We start from the raw sequence: 20,096 nt of genomic DNA on the forward strand, positions 1-20,096 counted from the left end.
ACCACCACCACCAGTATCTGGATCACCAAAATAAGTAGCAGGATGAGCAGCCAATATAGTGCTATTGATATGAGTGCGTCCTTCGGTAGTCCTACAAGTACATATCTTGATGTTACTGTGGCACCAGAAGGGAAGTTCATTTTATGGCCTTGGTTTACAGGATGACAGCACTGGTCATTCCTCCCGTTCATTCTACCATATCACATTTACCTTTCTCTATTGACATGAGAATGGAAAACTTTGCCCTAGACTCACCCTGTAAAATCATGCCAGGTTATAAAAGCAGCTAAGCACGAGAGGAGGAAGAAGAAGCTTCTTATAGAAGAGTCTCAGGACACAGCCAGGCTGAAGAACCATGCGGTGGGGCAGGTGTCTCCAGGTCTTCACACTCATGGTTTTACTTGGATTCTATATAAACCTTCAGAAGAGGATCGGGAGCTACCTCAGGTATTGTCTGCTCTTCCGATAAATTATCTCTTCTCTATTCTCTCTATAGAAGTCCATGGCAGGTCATGTGTCTCAGTGTATAGAAGTCCGTGGCAGGTCATGTGTCTCAGTGTATAGAAGTCCGTGGCAGGTCATGTGTCAGTGTATAGAAGTCTGTGGCAGGTCATGTGTCTCAGTGTATAGAAGTCCGTGGCAGGTCATGTGTCAGTGTATAGAAGTCTGTGGCAGGTCATGTGTCTCAGTGTATAGTTGTCCATGGCAGGTCATGTGTCTCAGTGTATAGAAGTCCGTGGCCGGTCATGTGTCAGTGTATAGAAGTCTGTGGCAGGTCATGTGTCTCAGTGTATAGTTGTCCATGGCAGGTCATGTGTCTCAGTGTATAGAAGTCCGTGGCCGGTCATGTGTCTCAGTGTATAGAAGTTTGTGGCAGGTCATGTGTCTCAGTGTATAGTAGTCCATGACAGGTCATGTGTGTAAAGGATCTGCCAGGCACAGCGGGGTTAACGCCCATAGGTAATCAGTCGGCACCTGAGTCTATGTGTCTGAGACTGACTCCATCTTCCACCACTCAGGATGGCAGGCTTAGGAGTGGGAGAGCCTATCGCAGCCTGGCCAGACGGAGCTAGCTCCCGCCCTCTGTCTATTTATACCTGCCTTTCCTGTTCCTCCAGTGCTTGTGATTCTTCTCGTGTGGTTTCCTGGCCCAGCTACAGCTCCTGACTGCTTGATCCTGCTCCATACTGACCCTGGCTTACTGACTACTCTTCTGCTCTGCGTTTGGTACCTTGCACACTCCTGGTTTGACTCGGCTCGTTCACGTCTCTTGTTGCTCGCGGTGTTGCCGTGGGCAACTGCCCCATTTCCCTAGCTTTGTGTACCCTTGTCTGTTTCGTGCACTTACTGAGCGTAGGGACCGCCGCCCAGTTGTACCCCGTCGCCTAGGGCGGGTCGTTGCAAGTAGGCAGGGACAGAGTGGCGGGTAGATTAGGGCTCACTTGTCCGTTTCCCTACCCCTATCATTACAATGTGTCTCAGTGTATAGAAGTCCGTGGCAGGTCATGTCTCTCAGTGTATAGAAGTCCGTGGCAGGTCATGTGTCTCAGTGTATAGAAGTCTGTGGCAGGTCATGTGTCTCAGTGTATAGAAGTCCGTGGCAGGTCATGTGTCTCAGTGTATAGAAGTCAATGGCAGGTCATGTGTCTCAGTGTATAGAAGTCCGTGGCAGGTCATGTGTCTCAGTGTACGGCCTGTAGTAACATATCGTTCTTATACCTCTGTGTTTTCTTCTTCACCCAGCAGGATGTATAGTTTCCCCTGCTCCTCCATGGAGCTGAAGTCTGGGAAGAGATCAGAGAGTCTCCTGAAGTGAGTGTCCCGCACTGCTATCTATCTATCTATCTATCTATCTATCTATCTATCTATCTATCTATCTATCTATCTATCTATCTATCTATCTATCTATCTATCTATCTATCTATCTCATATCTATCTATCCTCGATGTGACTGGAATATATGGCTGGGTTCACACGACCTATTTTCAGGCGTAAACGAGGCGTATTATGCCTGGATTTACGCCTGAAAATACGGCTCCAATACGTCGGCAAACATCTGCCCATTCATTTGAATGGGTTTGCCGACGTCCTGTGCCGACGACCTGTTATTTACAGCTGTCAAACGACGACGCGTAAAATGACTGCCTCGTCAAAGAAGTCCAGGGCACTTATATACATTATATGCGGGACACTTGTATACATTATATGCGGGGCACTTGTATACATTATATGCGGGACACTTGTATACATTATATGCGGGGCACTTGTATACATTATATGCGGGGCACTTGTATACATTATATGCAGGACACTTATATACATTATATGCGGGGCACTTGTATACATTATATGCGGGGCACTTGTATACATTATATGCGGGGCACTTGTATACATTATATGCGGGGCACTTATATACATTATATGTGGGGCACTTGTATACATTATATGCAGGGCACTTGTATACATTATATGCGGGACACTTGTATACATTATATGCGGGACACTTGTATACATTATATGCGGGACACTTGTATACATTATATGCGGGACACTTGTATACATTATATGCGGGGCACTTGTATACATTATATGCGGGACACTTGTATACATTATATGCGGGACACTTGTATACATTATATGCGGGACACTTGTATACATTATATGCAGGACACTTATATACATTATATGCGGGACACTTCTATACATTATATGTGGGACACTTATATACATTATATGCAGGACACTTATATACATTATATGCAGGACACTTATATACATTATATGCGGGACACTTGTATACATTATATGCAGGACACTTCTATACATTATATGCGGGACACTTATATACATTATATGCAGGACACTTATATACATTACATGCGGGACACTTATATACATTATATGCGGGACACTTCTATACATTATATGCGGGACACTTATATACATTATATGCGGGACACTTATATACATTATATGCGGGACACTTATATACATTACATGCGGGACACTTATATACATTATATGCGGGACACTTCTATACATTATATGCGGGACACTTATATACATTATATGCAGGACACTTATATACATTATATGCGGGACACTTCTATACATTATATGTGGGACACTTATATACATTATATGCAGGACACTTATATACATTATATGCGGGACACTTGTATACATTATATGCGGGACACTTACATACATTATATGCGGGACACTTGTATACATTATATGCGGGACACTTGTATACATTATATGCGGGACACTTGTATACATTATATGCGGGACACTTGTATACATTATATGCGGGACACTTGTATACATTATATGCGGGACACTTGTATACATTATATGCGGGGCACTTGTATACATTATATGTGGGACACTTGTATACATTATATGTGGGACACTTGTATACATTATATGTGGGACACTTGTATACATTATATGCGGGACACTTGTATACATTATATGCGGGACACTTGTATACATTATATGCGGGACACTTGTATACATTATATGCGGGACACTTGTATACATTATATGCGGGACACTTGTATACATTATATGCGGGGCACTTCTTTGGACCTAAATTGAGCCGTTCTTCATTGAATTCAATGAAGAACAGCTCAAATTTACGGCCGTCAAAGACGCCTCGCATAATACGAGGAGGAGCTTTTACGTCTGAAACGAGGCAGCTGTTTTCTCCTGAAAACAGTCTGTAATTTCAGACGTAAAAGGCAGCTATCGTGTGCACATACCCTTATACATAAAGTAGCAGCTGAAATGTGAATGCAGCCCTGGATGTAAATGGAGTATAGGACATGAGGTTACAGGTAAACTATGTATGCAGCTCTGGTTTTGAATGGAATATAAGACATGAGGTAAAAGCAGAATTGTGACTGCAGCTCTGGATGTGACTGGAGTATAAGATATGAGGTAACAGCAAAATTCCGAATGAAACCCTATATATGACTAAAGTATAAGATGTGATGTAACAGCGGAAATGTGACTACAGCTCTGGATGTGACTGGAGGATAACACATTATGAAGCAACAGAATTGTGACTGCAGCTCTGAATGTGACTGGAGTATAAGACATAACATTTTCCAAGTTACTTATCAGAGAGCCATCAGAAGTGAATAGTCGGGTGCTGAGGACTAGTAAAGCAATAGCAGAGTATTAATAAGTGTCTGTCCCTCAGGAATCAGGTCCAGATGTTGTCGCCGACTAAATGTAACGCAATCAGAGTCATCATCCTAAAGAAATCGCTGAAGAGGTAAATGTGGATGAAGGACGTATTAGTCTCAATGATACATTGTAACAAACATTCAGCTCTGTGAACAGGACTGGGTCAGGACAGTTTTTTCAGCTTCAGGTGGTTCCCATTCACTAAAAGCAAGCAGAGATCTCATAAATGGTGAGACATTGAAACACTCTGTATATTAGGAAGTGCAGAACTTAATATATGATAATCCTACAAAACCTTCTGGAACATCATCATCCCAGCTAGCCAATCACTGAGCCTCCATGTCTGCCTGAGCTGCTCTGCCATTGGCTGATAGCTGATGTTCCAGTATCTGTGTGTTATGGTGCAGTATACAGTCACGGACGGGGAAGCAAGTAGAACGAATCCTGCAGTACAGGGATATAACCCCTTCACTGACCTAGACCACCAGGGATCTTATTATTAACCCCTTCACTGACCTAGACCACCAGGGATCTTATTATTATTAACCCCTTCACTGACCTAGACCAACAAGATTGAAAACAATAACCCCAATTCACTGCCCTAGCTCACAGCGGATGTTACCATTATTCTCTGCACTACACTAGTCTACCAGGGATGTTACTATTAATCTCATCACTACACTAGTCTACCAGAGATGTTACCATTAATCTCATCACTACACTAGTCTACCAGAGATGTTACCATTATTCTCTTCACTACACTAGTCTACCAGGGATGTTACCATTATTCTCTTCACTACACTAGTCTAACAGATACTTTACCATTAATCTCTTCACTACACTAGTCTACCAGGGATGTTACCATTAATCTATTTACTACACTAGTCTACCAGGGATGTTACCATTAATCTCTTCACTACACTAGTCTACCAGGGATGTTACCAATAATCTAATCACTACACTAGTCTACCAGGGATGTTACCATTAATCTCTTCACTACACTAGTCTACCAGGGATGTTACCATTATTCTCTTCACTACACTAGTCTAACAGGGATTTTACCATTAATCTCTTCACTACACTAGTCTACCAGGGATGTTACCATTAATCTATTTACTACACTAGTCTACCAGGGATGTTACCATTAATCTCTTCACTACACTAGTCTACCAGGGACGTTACCAATAATCTCATCACTACACTAGTCTACCAGGGATGTTACCAATAATCTCTTCACTACACTAGTCTACCAGGGACGTTACCAATAATCTCATCACTACTCTAGTCTACCAGGGATGTTACTATTAATCTCTTCACTACTCTAGTCTACAAGGGATGTTATCATTAATCTCTTCACTGCCCTAGTCTACCAGGGATGCTACTATTATTCTCTTCACTGCCCAAGTTTACCAGGGATGTTACCATTAATCAATTATATCCAACATGTAGAAGAATAGACTGCACCACACTCACCGCTTTCAAAAGGTTCCTTTATTCTATGTAGAGGCAGGCATAACACGGGAGATGAGACAGTTGGCCTACACTAGTCTACCAGGGATGTTACTATTAAACGCTTCACTACACAAGTCTACCAGGGATGTTACTATTAATCTCTTCACTACACTAGTCTACCAGGGATGTTACTATTATTCTCTTCACTACACTAGTCTACCAGGGATGTTACTATTAATCTCTTCACTGCCCTAGTCTACCAGGGATGTTACTATTAATCTCTTCACTGCCCTAGTCTACCAGGAATGTTACTATTATTCTCTCTACTAACCTAGTCTACCAGGAATGTTATCATTAATTTCTTCACTACACTAGTCTACCAGGGATGTTACTATTAGTCTCTTCACTACACTAGTCTACCAGGGATGTTATATTTAATCTCTTCACTACACTAGTCTACCAGGGATTTTACCATTAATCTCATTACTACACTAGGCTACCAGGGATGTTACTATTAATATCTTCACTACTCTAGTCTACCAGGGATATTACTATTAATCTCCTCACTACCCTTGTCTACCAGGGATGTTACCATTAATCTTTTTACTACTCTAGTCTACCAGGGATGTTACCATTAATCTCTTCACTACACTAGTCAGCCAGGGATGTTACCATTAATCTCATCACTACACTAGTCTACCAGGGATGTTACCAATAATCTCTTCACTACACTAGTCAGTCAGGGATGTTACCATTAATCTCTTCACTACACTAGTCTACCAAGGATGTTACCATTAATCTCTTCACTACATTAGTCAGCCAGGGATGTTACCATTAATCTCATCACTACACTAGTCTACCAGTGATGTTACCAATAATCTCATCACTACAGTAGTCTACCAGGGATGTTACCATTAATCTCTTCACTACACTAGTCTACAAGGGATGTTACCATTATCCTCTTCACTACACTAGTCCACGAGGGATGTTACTATCATTCTCTTCACTACACTAGTCTACCAGGGATGTTACTATTAAACTCTTCACTACACTAGACCACCAGGGATGTTACCATTATTTTCTTCACTGCCCTAGTCTACAAGGGATGTTACCATTATTTTCTTCACTGCCCTAGTCTACCAGGGATGTTACTATTATTCTCTTCACTGCCAAAGTTTACCAGGGATTTTACCATTAATCTCTTATATCCAACATGTAGAAGAAAAGGCTGTACAGCCCTCACCGCTTTCAAAAGGTTGCTTTATTCTATGTAGGGGCAGGCATAACACGGGAGATGAGACAGTTGGCCTACACTAGTCTACCAGGGATGTTATTATTAATCTCTTCACTGCCCTAGTCTACCAGGGATGTTACTATTATTCTCTTCACTGCCCTAGGCTACCAGGGATATTATCATTAATCTCTTCACTACACTAGTCTACCAGGGATGTTACTATTCATCTCTTCACTACACTAGTCTACCAGGGATTTTACTATTAATCTCATCACTACACTAGTCTACCAGGGATGTTTCCATTAATCTCTTCACTAAATTAGTCTACAAGGGATGTTACCATTATTCTCTTCACTACCCTAGTCTACCAGGGATGTCTCTAGTAGTCTCTTCATTACACTAGTCTACCAGGGATTTTATCATTAATCTCTTCACTACACTAGTCTACCAGGGATGATACTATTAATCTCTTCACTACTCTAGTCTACCAGGGATGTTACCATTAATATCTTCACTACACTAGTCTACCAGGGATGATATTATTATTCTCTGCACTACACTAGTCTACCAGGGATGATACTATTAATCTCTTCACTACTCTAGTCTACCAGGGATGTTACCATTAGTCTCTTCACTACACTAGTCTACCAGAGATGTTACTATTAATCTCTTCACTACACTAGTCTACCAGGGATGTTACCACTAATTTCTTCAGTATACTAGTCTACCAGGGATGTTGCCAATAATCTCATCATTTCACCAGTTTACCAGGGATGTAACTATTGATCCCTGCACTTGACTAGTCTACCAGGGATGTTACCATTAATCTCTTCTGTACCCTAGTCTACCAGGGATGTTACTATTCATCTCTTCACTACCTTAGTCTATCCATTGCTGCAGGGAAAATTTAGGTCATCCATTACTTTTCTTTTTTTACAGTGATTATTTATCACAAAATATATTAGTAGCAGGTATAGGAAGGGGGTCCACATGCTGTTTTTGCACAGGGGCCCTCAGTTGTCTGTGTCTGCCCTTATATAACATTTATCACGGACCGCCAGTGTCCACTACTGCCCCAGGATGTACCAGACTATTAACTGGCCTATATCACAATTCAGCATAGAATTGTGTTGCATGCTGGATTGTTTTTTATTTCAATGGGGGACAACATGTGTGTATTTATTGTATTTACCTAAGACCTTAGACCACAGATCGCTCTGATAATGCTGTTGATCCTGTTTTATGCAATTTGATATGACGATAAAGATTAATAGAGAGGAACTTGTAAATAAATTGCACAGAGGCCGATAATGTTCTCCGCATGTTGCCTGGACAGATGGCCATGGACGATCACTATTTATGATTTATGTGTGGCTGTTTTTTAAATTATTTTTGTTTGCAGTATGAAAGCAATTACCTTCAGGAGATTTGTGAACGACCTCCAAAGATGTCCCTGGGAATTCAACCAATCAGAGCACGATCTTCTTAAGTGAGGACACAAAAGTTCTACCAGGCAATAAACAAGTACAATAAGACAGAAAATGCTGTAATTCAGGGGTCACCATATTATACCAAAAATAAACTGGGCTACCCCCATACAAGTGACTACAGTTTAGCTCTGCCTCTGAATATCATTTTTAATTATCTTGTGATGTCGTCTGCTTTCTTGAACTCCTTCCTAACCTATTCCCCAGTCATCTCCAGAGCTGCACTCACAGTTCTGCTAGGCTTTCCTTCACCCAGGGCAAAGATTTAGTTCACTACCCTAGCCCTGTATCTAAATACCCTAACCAAGGCAAAGTGGGTTATTGGACCCTCTCTGGCATCCAGTACCCAAGACACATGTCCGTCAGCTCCCCCTAGCCATGCCGCTGCTATCCTGAATTCCCATAATGCACTGCACTGTGCTGAATTGTGTTGTCATAGAATTCAGTAGTTGTTTTGTAATGTATATATTAGAGGCAGACCATGTATAGGCCCTTGGAGTGAAGGGGGCCCAGATCTGCCTGGTCCTGTGCAGGACTTCCGTTTCCATAGGAAATGTATCATTAGAAAAATAAGAGGATTGTAAATTGTCCTAAAGGTTGTGGAAATTCCATAGAGGGGTAAACAAAGACTTTCTCGACCAGGATAACAGAACCCAGCAATATAATGGAGGGACGATTTTGATCTTTGCTGTAGTGTCCACTGTCTTCTGTGTACACTAGACTAACAAAAAAGAGTGGGTCCCATAGATTAACAAGCAGCGTCCCACCACAATCCTGTAATGCTCCGTTGGAAACACAAAATAGAAAAGGGACTCAAGTGTTTGGGATAAGGTCCTTCAAGGGCACTTTACAGCTAAGAAATATTGGCCCAAAAACCCTCATGTACCAGCCACAGTGGGGTATGTGTTCTGTAAACACTGAACCATCAGGAGGAAAAATAAGACACAAGGTCTCAGCAGAATTATGATTGCAGCTGTGGGTGTAACTGGAATAAGACATACAGTTACGTAGAAGAAGTAAAACTTAGTGACAATACGTTTTATAGAACACAGACATCCTCATACAATGCCTCATCTGCCTTAGATATCCGACCAATCTTCCATTCTTTTTTTCATAGTGTATAAGGGCTGATGGTTCCATTGGCCAAAACCGCCCAAATTTATTATGTCCTGCCAAAAATTGGCCATATGACAAGATCAACCTCAATTATATCCTAAGAAGACCTACTGAAGACCATAAAGTGGGTGAATAGATCATCTCATGATTGGATGGAACATCTCCCATCATTTTGTAGGACATGTTCCTCAGCCCAGATCTCCAGCCCTCTCATCCATTACTATACATTGTACTGTAGAGCTAGATGTTTCCAACCAGTGTTTAGAATTTTGCGAATTCTTCTTTTCTTATTTATTTACAGATTAAAGTTTGGAAGTTGTTGCAATGCATCTCATACCTTGATAGTCACCCAGCAGAACACTCCTGTTGAGCATGAACTGCAATTTGAGACAGACCTCAAGAAAGTGAAGATCGACGAACAAATGCACCAAATGCTCCCAAAAGTAAGTCTCCACAGATAACACATAGTTCTCGTGGTCAAGGCCCAGGTCAATATTTTGCACAACATTCAGTCCCATTCTATCAAGGATAGTCATCTTCTAGCATCTTCTACCTCACTGGTCCGATCTTCTAGCTTCCCCATCCAAAAATAACAATATTTCATTGGACATTGGCCAGCAGATCCCTAATCAATGGTTATTGTATTAGATTCCATTGTTGGGTGTGATTGATCCAGAGATTTAGTTGGATCTTCATTTAAGGGGCCAGGTGATACCAGGGCCGGTGGAGACCCCTAGGCAAAGAAATCTGGTGGGGGCCCAGTATAATTTATATTTTTATTAAAGGCAGCACTAGCGCACAAATAGTTCATGATTTCCTGGGGGTTTGGCTATTAGAACCCCAAAAAGTATTCAGACCCCTACATAAATATAGATTCCAGACCTCAAAATAAATTCACCCCAGACCCCAACATTAATTTAGATCCCTAAATAAATTCAGACCCCAGCCTAAATCCCAAAATAAATTCAGATCCCAAAATAAATCCAAACCCCAGCCCAGATCCCAAAATAAATTCAGACACCTTCATCTGACCAAAAAATTGTATTCAGACCCCTTACTAAATATAGATCCCAGCCCGGAAAATAAATTCAGTTTGTACTACAAAATTAATTCAGAACCCAGACCCCGAAATACATTCAGATCCAGCCCATATCCCAAAATAAATTTAGATCCCAGACCAGACCCTCAAAAAAATAAATAAAAAAAATCTCATAATCAATTCAGACCACATACCAGAAGCCAAATTGAATTTCGACCCTAGACCATCAATTATTCACAACCTAAAATGATTCCAGACACCTGCTCAGACCGCAAAATCAATTCAGACCCTAGACCAGACCCTCCGAAAAAATTCACACCGCCAAACCAAATATCAAGTTAGACTCCAGACTAGATCTCTACATTTGCTTATGCATCCTCGGTCCTCTTCCCCACCAGACATCACCGCAGTACGTCCTGAGACCGCCGCATAACAGCATCAGGACCTAGTGCGTTGGTATCCATACAGTATACAAACTACACACACAACATACATTATACTCAAATACTACACATACACACTACATATGCTATACATACCCTACACATATACTACATACACAGCAAACATTAAAAATGTTCCTCCTATGCGGTACCAAGGTACAAGAGCTTAATCATATGACTGTGATGTCACTAAAAGTACTCCCTCCCTCCTAATTGTTGTTTTGTTGTGTTTTTTTGTGAAATTACAGCAAAAATAGTAAAAGCAGAATACAGGGCTGGTGTTCTTCCTTTGGTGGAGGCACCTGGGAGGTGGGAGCTCTAAGGTTTGTAGCCCGGTGCCCTCCCTATAAGAAAGCCCTGGGTGATCCATCAGATCCAACCATTATTTCACTTATTTCTTATCCGGTCCCATTATTTCACAGAATGTAAAGTGGGACCAGTAGGGAAGCCCATCATGAACCATCCCATGGATTTATATTACTAGGGCAGAACTTAAAGCAACCACAGATCCATCTGTTTGGATAGGAATTTATTGATGTATCTACCATATAGATAAGCCAGGGCAGTATTTCCCAACCAGAGTCCCATGAATCCTAGGTAAATTAAGGGAGTAAGAGTATTAAAGAAGGGATGGGTCAGTTGAAATAGTTCTCCCAAAGATAACAACAAGACTTGTCATTGTACAGTAGGAAGAGGTCAGTTGTAGGGGTTCCCAGAAGACAAAAATAAGACTTGTCACTCTACAGTAAGAAGAGGTAGGGAGTAGGTGTTCATCAGAAGACAACAACAGGACATGTCACTCTACAGTACTAATGGATTAGTAGTAGGGGTTCCCCAGAAGACCAAAACAAGACTTGTCACTCTACAGTAGCAATTGGTAGGTTGTAGGGGTTCCCCAGAAGACATCAAGACATGTCACTTGATAGTAAGAATGGGTTAGTTGTAAGGGTTCACCAGAAGACAACAAGACTTGTCATTCTACAGTAGGAATGGGTTAGTATTACGGGTTCCCCAGAAGACAAAAAAACAAAACTTGTCAATCTACAGTAGGAAGAGGTAGGTTGTAGGGGTTCCCCCAGAAGACAGCAACAAGACATGTCACTCTACAGTAGGAAGAGGTAGGTTGTAGGGGTTCCCGAGAAGACAGCAACAAGACATGTCACTCTACATTAGGAAGAAGTAGGTTATAGGGGTTCCCCAGAAGCCCACAACAAGACATGTCATTCGACAGTAGGAAGAGGTTGGTTGTAGGGGTTACCTAAAAGACAACAAGACATGTCACTCTATAGTATGAATAGTTTCGTTGTTGGGGTTCCCAATGAGAATATTTTTTTTCAGGGTTCCCCAAAGGGTAAGACTATTGAAAATTACGGAGTTAGATATATATATATATATATATATATATATACACCTAGGGAAGCCCAGATTAGTAGGCTGTTGATTTTCTTTTTCCCTTTTACTGACCACTTGAGTTCACCCATAAACACAATGGAGGAGGGAGTGCCGTTTAATGAAGCATGAACATGTGGTTATCTCAAGTGTTTATTGAATTTCAGATTAATTCATGTGAAATGCTTAGAACATCAACCACTATAAATACCAAGGGCGGAGGTTGAGAAGTATTCAGCAGATTTGTCGTTACACATTCAGGAGTCAGATTGGAAGGTTGAACTCATACCCATCACCATTTTTGAATATCCTAAACGTCATTGGGAAGCCACAAAATCTGTAACCTGTCAATTGTGCGCAGATAGAGGCTCGCCCCATAAAATATCCTTCTAATGAACCTCTTACGTATCACATGTACTATCATCTAATTACTCTGGTATACTACGACCCTTTCTATTCCAGATGTCACCATATGCCAGTAAACCCTTGGACACTTGCGCTGTGGTGGGAAATGGAGGCATTTTGCAGAACAGTTCATGTGGGAGTGAAATTGACAAAATGGATTACGTGTTCAGGTGATGAACTGGCGATTGTTAATGATCTACTCAATGGACTTGGAGACTTTTCTTTAGTTTACGAAATACCTGAGGACAATTACAGCCATGATCATTATATCCCTAAAGGGGTTGTCTCAACCGGATAACCCCAGTCCATATGTCTTACTAGAGCATATGGATATGAAAGAATGAAAACCTCCTGCTTAAAACCACTATCTAATAGCCAGAACAATGTGGCTTCTGCTCTCTAGGACCATATACAGACCCCAGAGCAGACCCTCTAAAGACAAACCCCAGACCAGACCTCCTACTTATATACAGATCCCAGACCAGACAGACCACCAAATACAGAGCTCTCAGACCACACTCCTTATATCAGACACATCAAAAAATATACAGACCCCAGAGCAGACCCTCTAAAGACAAACCCCAGACCTCCTACTTATATACAGACCCCCAGACCAGACAGACCACCAGGTACTTAATTTTCTCTATTACAGACCAGACAGATCCCCTAAATAAATACAGAGCTCCCAGACCACACTCCTTATACTAGACCCCAAGACACCTCAAAAATTATACAGATTCCCTAAATAAATACAGACCACAGACCAGATATTCAACTTTTCCTATATCCCCTAAATACAAGCCCCAGACACCGTAAATACACATCTCAGATGAGAGAGACCACCGGAAGGTCTCTGTTCACTCCCATGCACCACCAACAGACATCATCCTGGCAGCAGGAACGGGGGAGAGGTGAGTATGTTGGATGGACACCGGGGACCCGGAGATCTGCCCTCAATCCTTGAGAGTTGGCAACTAATGGGTTTCAGCAGGTGGACCCATGATGACCAGCATCCTAAAATATGGGGTTAATCATTTGGTACAAACCCTTGAAAGCTTTTCTTCGTCTCCAATAGTACTTTCTTGTATTTGGGTCTTCTCAATGTCATCTTCATTCTTTCTCCTCATTAGGGAATTGATTTGTCAGTTCTTTCTCTTATTAACTGAACTTCCCATCTGTTGCAGGTTTAATTTGCCACCTCTGACCATAACTGATGACATTGGCACCAAGTCAGACCTTGTCAGTGCGAACCCAAGTATTCTAGTAAAGAGGTGAGATGGAGAGTTTTCTATATACAGGATAAGAACGTGAATGTTGGGTCATGTAGGACACAATGTAGGTGAATAACAAAAGAATGGTGACTGGACCTGCGGAGATGAGCCAATCTGGGAGAATTCTCCTAGGCAAATTTTCAATTCCGGAGCCGTATTTGCCATATTTAATGCAATGGAAGTCAAAGTATGGATCCATTTTTATAGCCTCTGCTATGGGGCAAATCCAGATTCATAATAAAAATAAAAATTGCCCATCAGCAGGGATGGCTCCAGACATATGGGGTCGAATGTTGGGCTGAGTCACACTATGGATACATATATAAAAATATATATTTTCTTATATGTGCATATAATGCATCCAATGCTCGTTGCCAATGTTCCCCCATAAGGGAGAAGTGCTCCATGTTCATCAGGGCAAGTACATTGCAAGCCTGCTATCTCTTTACAGCTAGCCCATACTGTACCTCAGCTCTCCATATCTCCTTACCCTATAGTCACCCATTTTACCGCTGTGTTAAAGACCCAATACCATCCTCAGATCCATATATCCATATCCACTGCAAGCTTTTATCTGGTTATACCCTTGATTGAGATAGGTAGAAGGAGCGTAGAAAACACTACCCCTACAACACCAGCCTAAGCTTGTCAAGTATAGTCTTGACCAAGATCACCACGGGCCCCCAAGCCTAGTAGGCTCTGGCATCTGGCCAGGTTTGTTTTCTGTTGATGCTGGACATGACCATCCAGTGGGCAATTCACTCAATTCTCATGACCAGTAGAGAATTGTAGTTTATTTAGCTCAATCCAATAGTCAGTAAACTATGTTTGATGAATCTATGAACCACCAAAAATGTTGACAAATATCATGTTCTTCATTTCTCATTAACTTGGTCCATGCCCACAACTTATTAATTTTTTTTCAATCATTTTTAATATTTATTTATTTTTTAATTATAATTTCTTTTTTCATTTTCCTTTTTATTTTCTGTTAACTCTGAACATTTTCTTAGCTTTTTGTGTTATGTAGTATGGAATATTTTGTTATTTAGATCAACAACAATAACAACTGATATTATAAAAAAAAAAAAAAACTTGGTCCATGTCTCCGTTCTATCGATGACATTTTTTTTTTTTTTTTGTGTCTTTTATGCCTTATGGTAATTTCTATGCATTTACTTGCAGGTTTCAAAAGCTCCACGAGAAGAGAAAACCGTTCATTGACCTTGTGAAGGGATACGGCTCTGCAATGATCGTCTTACCTGCTTTTTCATACATGCATAATATGGAAGTCTCTTTCCGAGTATTGCATTCGGTACAAGACTTTGAGTTGCCAAACAAAGTTGTATTTTTCCATCCAGAATACTTGAAGAATCTCTCAATCTACTGGAAAGAGGAAGGACTAAAGGTCAAGCGTTTGTCTTCTGGGCTCATGCTGGTCAGTGCAGCTATTGAGCTCTGTAAGAAGGTGACGCTCTATGGATTTTGGCCGTTTCCTCAAGATCCAGAAGGGAATGCGGTTCCTCACCATTATTATGATAACATTGTCCCCAAACCTGGTTTCCATTCCATGCCAGAGGAATTTTATTTCTATACAAAGATGCATTTAAAGGGGGCGCTACACCTCAAAGTTGGACAGTGTTCTTAATGAAGCTCGTAGTCACATTCTCACATGTTGTAAATATAAAGACTCTTCTAAGCCGAAGATCTAAAACTTGAAATCTACCTTATCTACGTCCCCGTATTGTCCAGCTCGGCACTGATAATGGAGGATATTGTATAGGTAATAAGTGTAGGACTGTTTCATCACATCAGAAAACTAAAAACAACCATAACAAACCTGGAATATGATCCATTAAAATACAGAAAATCATACAAAGGAAATAATTCTTTGCTCCAGCCACCTCTTGGCAGATACATAGTGATATACTGTATACTGCAGATTATTTTACCTTCCGACTTTCAAGTATTGTAAAGAGGGAAATCTTCTGTGGCGCCGCTGTAATTTTTTTATGTTAAACTGCGCCTCTAACCCCACCCAATCCCCGCCCATACCCACCCAGTTCATTCCATAGAGTAAAATGCCTCCATAGTGCCCTACACACAGTATATTACCTTCCTGAACAGTATGATGCTCCCATATTTGCCACCCACACCGTATAATGCCACCACAGCTGCCCCCACACAGTATAATGCCCCCACACAGTATAATGCCACCATAGCTGCCTCCACACAGTATAATGCCACCATAGCTGCCCCCACACAGTATAATGCCACCATAGCTGCCCCCACACAGTATAATGCCACCATAGCTGCCTCCACACAGTATAATGCCGCCACAGCTGCCCCCACACAGTATAATGCCACCATAGCTGCCCCCACTCAGTATAATGCCACCATAGCTGCCCCCACACAGTATAATGCCACCATAGCTGCCCCCACGCAGTATAATGCCACCATAGCTTCCTCCACACAGTATAATGCCACCATAGCTGCCCCCACACAGTATAATGCCACCATAGCTGCCCCCACACAGTATAATGCCACCATAGCTGCCCCCACACAGTTTAATGCCACCATAGCTGCCCCCACACAGTATAATGCCACCATAGCTGTCCCCAAACAGTATAATGCCACCATAGCTGCCCCCACACAGTATAATGCCACCATAGCTGCCCCCACACAGTATAATGCCACCATAGCTGCCCCCACACAGTATAATGCCACCATAGCTGCCCCCACACAGTATAATGCCACCATAGCTGCTCCAACACAGTATAATGCCCCCATAGCTGCCCCCAAACAGTATAATGCCACCATAGCTGCTCCCACACAGTATAATGCCACCATAGCTGCTCCCACACAGTATAATGTACCTATAGCTGCCCCCACACAGTATAATGCCCCCATAGCTGCCCCCACACAGTATAATGCAACCATAGCTGCCCTCCACACAGTATAATGCCCCCATAGCTGCCCCCACACAGTATAATGCCACCATAGCTGCCCCCACACAGTATAATGCCACCATAGCTGCCCTCCACACAGTATAATGCCACCATAGCTGCCCCCACAGAGTATAATGACCCTATAGCTGCCCCCACACAGTATAATGCCACCATAGCTGCCCCCACACAGTATAATGCCACCATAGCTGCCCCCACACAGTATAATGCCACCATAGCTGCCCCCACACAGTATAATGCCCCCATAGCTGCCCCCAAACAGTATAATGCCACCACAGCTGCCCCCACACAGTATAATGCCACCATAGCTGCCCCCACACAGTATAATGCCACCATAGCTGCCCCCACACAGTATAATGCCACCATAGCTGCCCCCAAACAGTATAATGCCCCCATAGCTGCACCCAAACAGTATAATGCCACCATAGCTGCCCCCACGCAGTATAATGCCACCATAGCTGCCCCCAAACAGTATAATGCCACCATAGCTGCCCCCACACAGTATAATGCCACCATAGCTGCCCCCACACAGTATAATGCCACCATAGCTGCCCCCACACAGTATAATGCCACCATAGCTGCCCCCACACAGTATAATGCCACCATAGCTGCCCCCACACAGTATAATGCCCCCATAGCTGCCCCCAAACAGTATAATGCCACCATAGCTGCCCCCACGCAGTATAATGCCACCATAGCTGCCCCCACGCAGTATAATGCCCCCAAAACTGCCCTCCACACAGTATAATGCCCCATAGCTGCCTCCACACAGTATAATGCCCCCATAGCTGCCCCCACACAGTATAATGCCACCATAGCTGCCCTCCACACAGTATAATGTACCTATAGCTGCCCCCACACAGTATAATGCCCCCATAGCTGCCCCCACACAGTATAATGCCACCATAGCTGCCCCAAACAGTATAATGCCACCATAGCTGCCCTCCACACAGTATAATGCCCCCATAGCTGCCCCCACACAGTATAATGCCACCATAGCTGCCCCCACACAGTATAATGCCACCATAGCTGCCCCCACACAGTATAATGCCACCATAGCTGCCCTCCACACAGTATAATGCCACCATAGCTGCCCCCACAGAGTATAATGACCCTATAGCTGCCCCCACACAGTATAATGCCACCATAGCTGCCCCCACACAGTATAATGCCCCCATAGAAATCCCCAATACCCCGTGTAATGCCCTAATTGCTGCCCACTACACCCAGTATAATGCCCCCAATGTTTCCCACTACACACCGTATAATGCCCCCATTGCTGCCCACTTCACCCAGTATAATGCCACCATAGCTGCCCCCACACAGTATAATGCCACGATAGCTGCCCTCCACACAGTATAATGCCACCATAGCTGCCCCCACACAGTTGAATGCCACCATAGCTGCCCCCACACAGTATAATGCCACCATAGCTGCCCTCCACACAGTATAATGCCACCATAGCTGCCCTCCACACAGTATAATGTCCCTATAGATGCCCCCACACAGTATAATGCCCCCATAGCTGCCCTCCACACAGTATAATGCCCCCATAGCTGCCCCCACACAGTATAATGCCACCATAGCTGCCCCCAAACAGTATAATGCCACCATAGCTGCCCTCCACACAGTATAATTCCACAATAGCTGCCCTCCACACAGTATAATGTCCCTATAGCTGCCCCCACACAGTATAATGCCCCCATAGCTGCCCCCACACAGTATAATGCCACCATAGCTGCCCCAAACAGTATAATACCACCATAGCTGCCCTCCACACAGTATAATGCCAAGATAGCTGCCCCCACACAGTATAATACCACCATAGCTGCCCCCAGACAGTATAATGCCACCATAGCTGCCCCCACGCAGTATAATGCCACCATAGCTGCCCCCACACAGTATAATGCCACCATAGCTGCCCCCACACAGTATAATGCCACCATAGCTGCCCCCACACAGTATAATGCCACCATAGCTGCCCCCACACAGTATAATGCCACCATAGCTGACCCCAAACAGGATAATGCCACCATGGATGCCCCCACACAGTATAATGCCACCATAGCTGCCCCACACAGTATAATGCCACCATAGCTGCCCCCAAACAGTATAATGCCACCATAGCTGCCCCACACAGTATAATGCCACCATAGCTGCCCCCACACAGTATAATGCCACCATAGCTGCCCCCACACAGTATAATGCCACCATAGCTGCCCCCACACAGTATAATGCCACCATAGCTGCCCCAAACAGTATAATGCCACCATGGATGCCCCCACACAGTATAATGCCACCATAGCTGCCCCCACACAGTATAATGCCACCATAGCTGCCCCCACACAGTATAATGCCACCATAGCTGCCCCCACACAGTATAATGCCACCATAGCTGCCCTCCACACAGTATAATGCCACCATAGCTGCCCTCCACACAGTATAATGTCCCTATAGCTGCCCCCACACAATATAATGCCCCCATAGCTGCCCCCACACAGTGTAATGCCACCATAGCTTCCCCCAAACAGTATAATGCCACCATAGCTGCCCTCCACACAGTATAATGCCACCATAGCTGCCCCCACACAGTATAATGCCCCCATAGCTGCCCCCACACAGTATAATGCCCCCATAGCTGCCCCCACACAGTATAATGCCACCATAGCTGCCCCCACACAGTATAATGCCCCATAGCTGCCCCCACACAGTATAATGCCACCATAGCTGCCCCCACAGTGTATAATGACCCTATAGCTGCCACATACAGTATAATGCTCCCTATAGCTGCCTCCACACAGTATAATGTCCCTATAGCTGCCTCCACACAGTATAATGCCACCATAGCTGCCCTCCACACTGTATAATGTCCCTATAGCTGCCACATACAGTATAATGTTCCCTATAGCTGCCTCCACACAGTATAATGTTCCTATAGCTGCCTCCACACAGTATAATACCCCCATAGCTGCCCCCACACAGTATAATGCCCCCATAGCTGCCCCCACACAGTGTAATGCCACCATAGCTGCCCCCAAACAGTATAATGCCACCATAGCTGCCCTCCACACAGTATAATGCCACCATAGCTGCCCCC

General features: G+C 43.3%; 1 protein-coding gene across 1 annotated transcript; it reads left to right on the plus strand.

Annotated features, from left to right (window-relative positions):
* The first annotated feature begins 355 nt into the window (after positions 1 to 355).
* Positions 356 to 15,681, plus strand: LOC142748477 (alpha-2,8-sialyltransferase 8E-like). Its single transcript, XM_075855567.1, has 7 exons — positions 356 to 447; positions 4,211 to 4,285; positions 8,286 to 8,372; positions 9,788 to 9,929; positions 12,820 to 12,932; positions 13,947 to 14,033; positions 15,219 to 15,681. Exons 1-7 carry the CDS (start codon positions 356 to 358, stop codon positions 15,679 to 15,681), a joined length of 1,059 nt encoding a protein of 352 aa, XP_075711682.1.
* The last annotated feature ends 4,415 nt before the right edge of the window (positions 15,682 to 20,096 follow it).

Source organism: Rhinoderma darwinii, chromosome 3 (assembly GCF_050947455.1).
Source record: "Rhinoderma darwinii isolate aRhiDar2 chromosome 3, aRhiDar2.hap1, whole genome shotgun sequence".
NCBI classification, from domain to species: domain Eukaryota; kingdom Metazoa; phylum Chordata; class Amphibia; order Anura; family Rhinodermatidae; genus Rhinoderma; species Rhinoderma darwinii.

What these genes read in the sequence shown, in the direction of transcription:
- LOC142748477 (XM_075855567.1), top strand. Translation starts at nt 356, where the DNA reads ATGCGGTGGGGCAGGTGTCTCCAGGTCTTCACACTCATGGTTTTACTT. An exon ending in CTAAAGAAATCGCTGAAGAG is followed by an intron (nt 4,286 to 8,285) that starts GTAAATGTGGAT and finishes TTTTGTTTGCAG; the next exon opens with TATGAAAGCAATTACCTTCA. An exon ending in TCAGAGCACGATCTTCTTAA is followed by an intron (nt 8,373 to 9,787) that starts GTGAGGACACAA and finishes ATTTATTTACAG; the next exon opens with ATTAAAGTTTGGAAGTTGTT.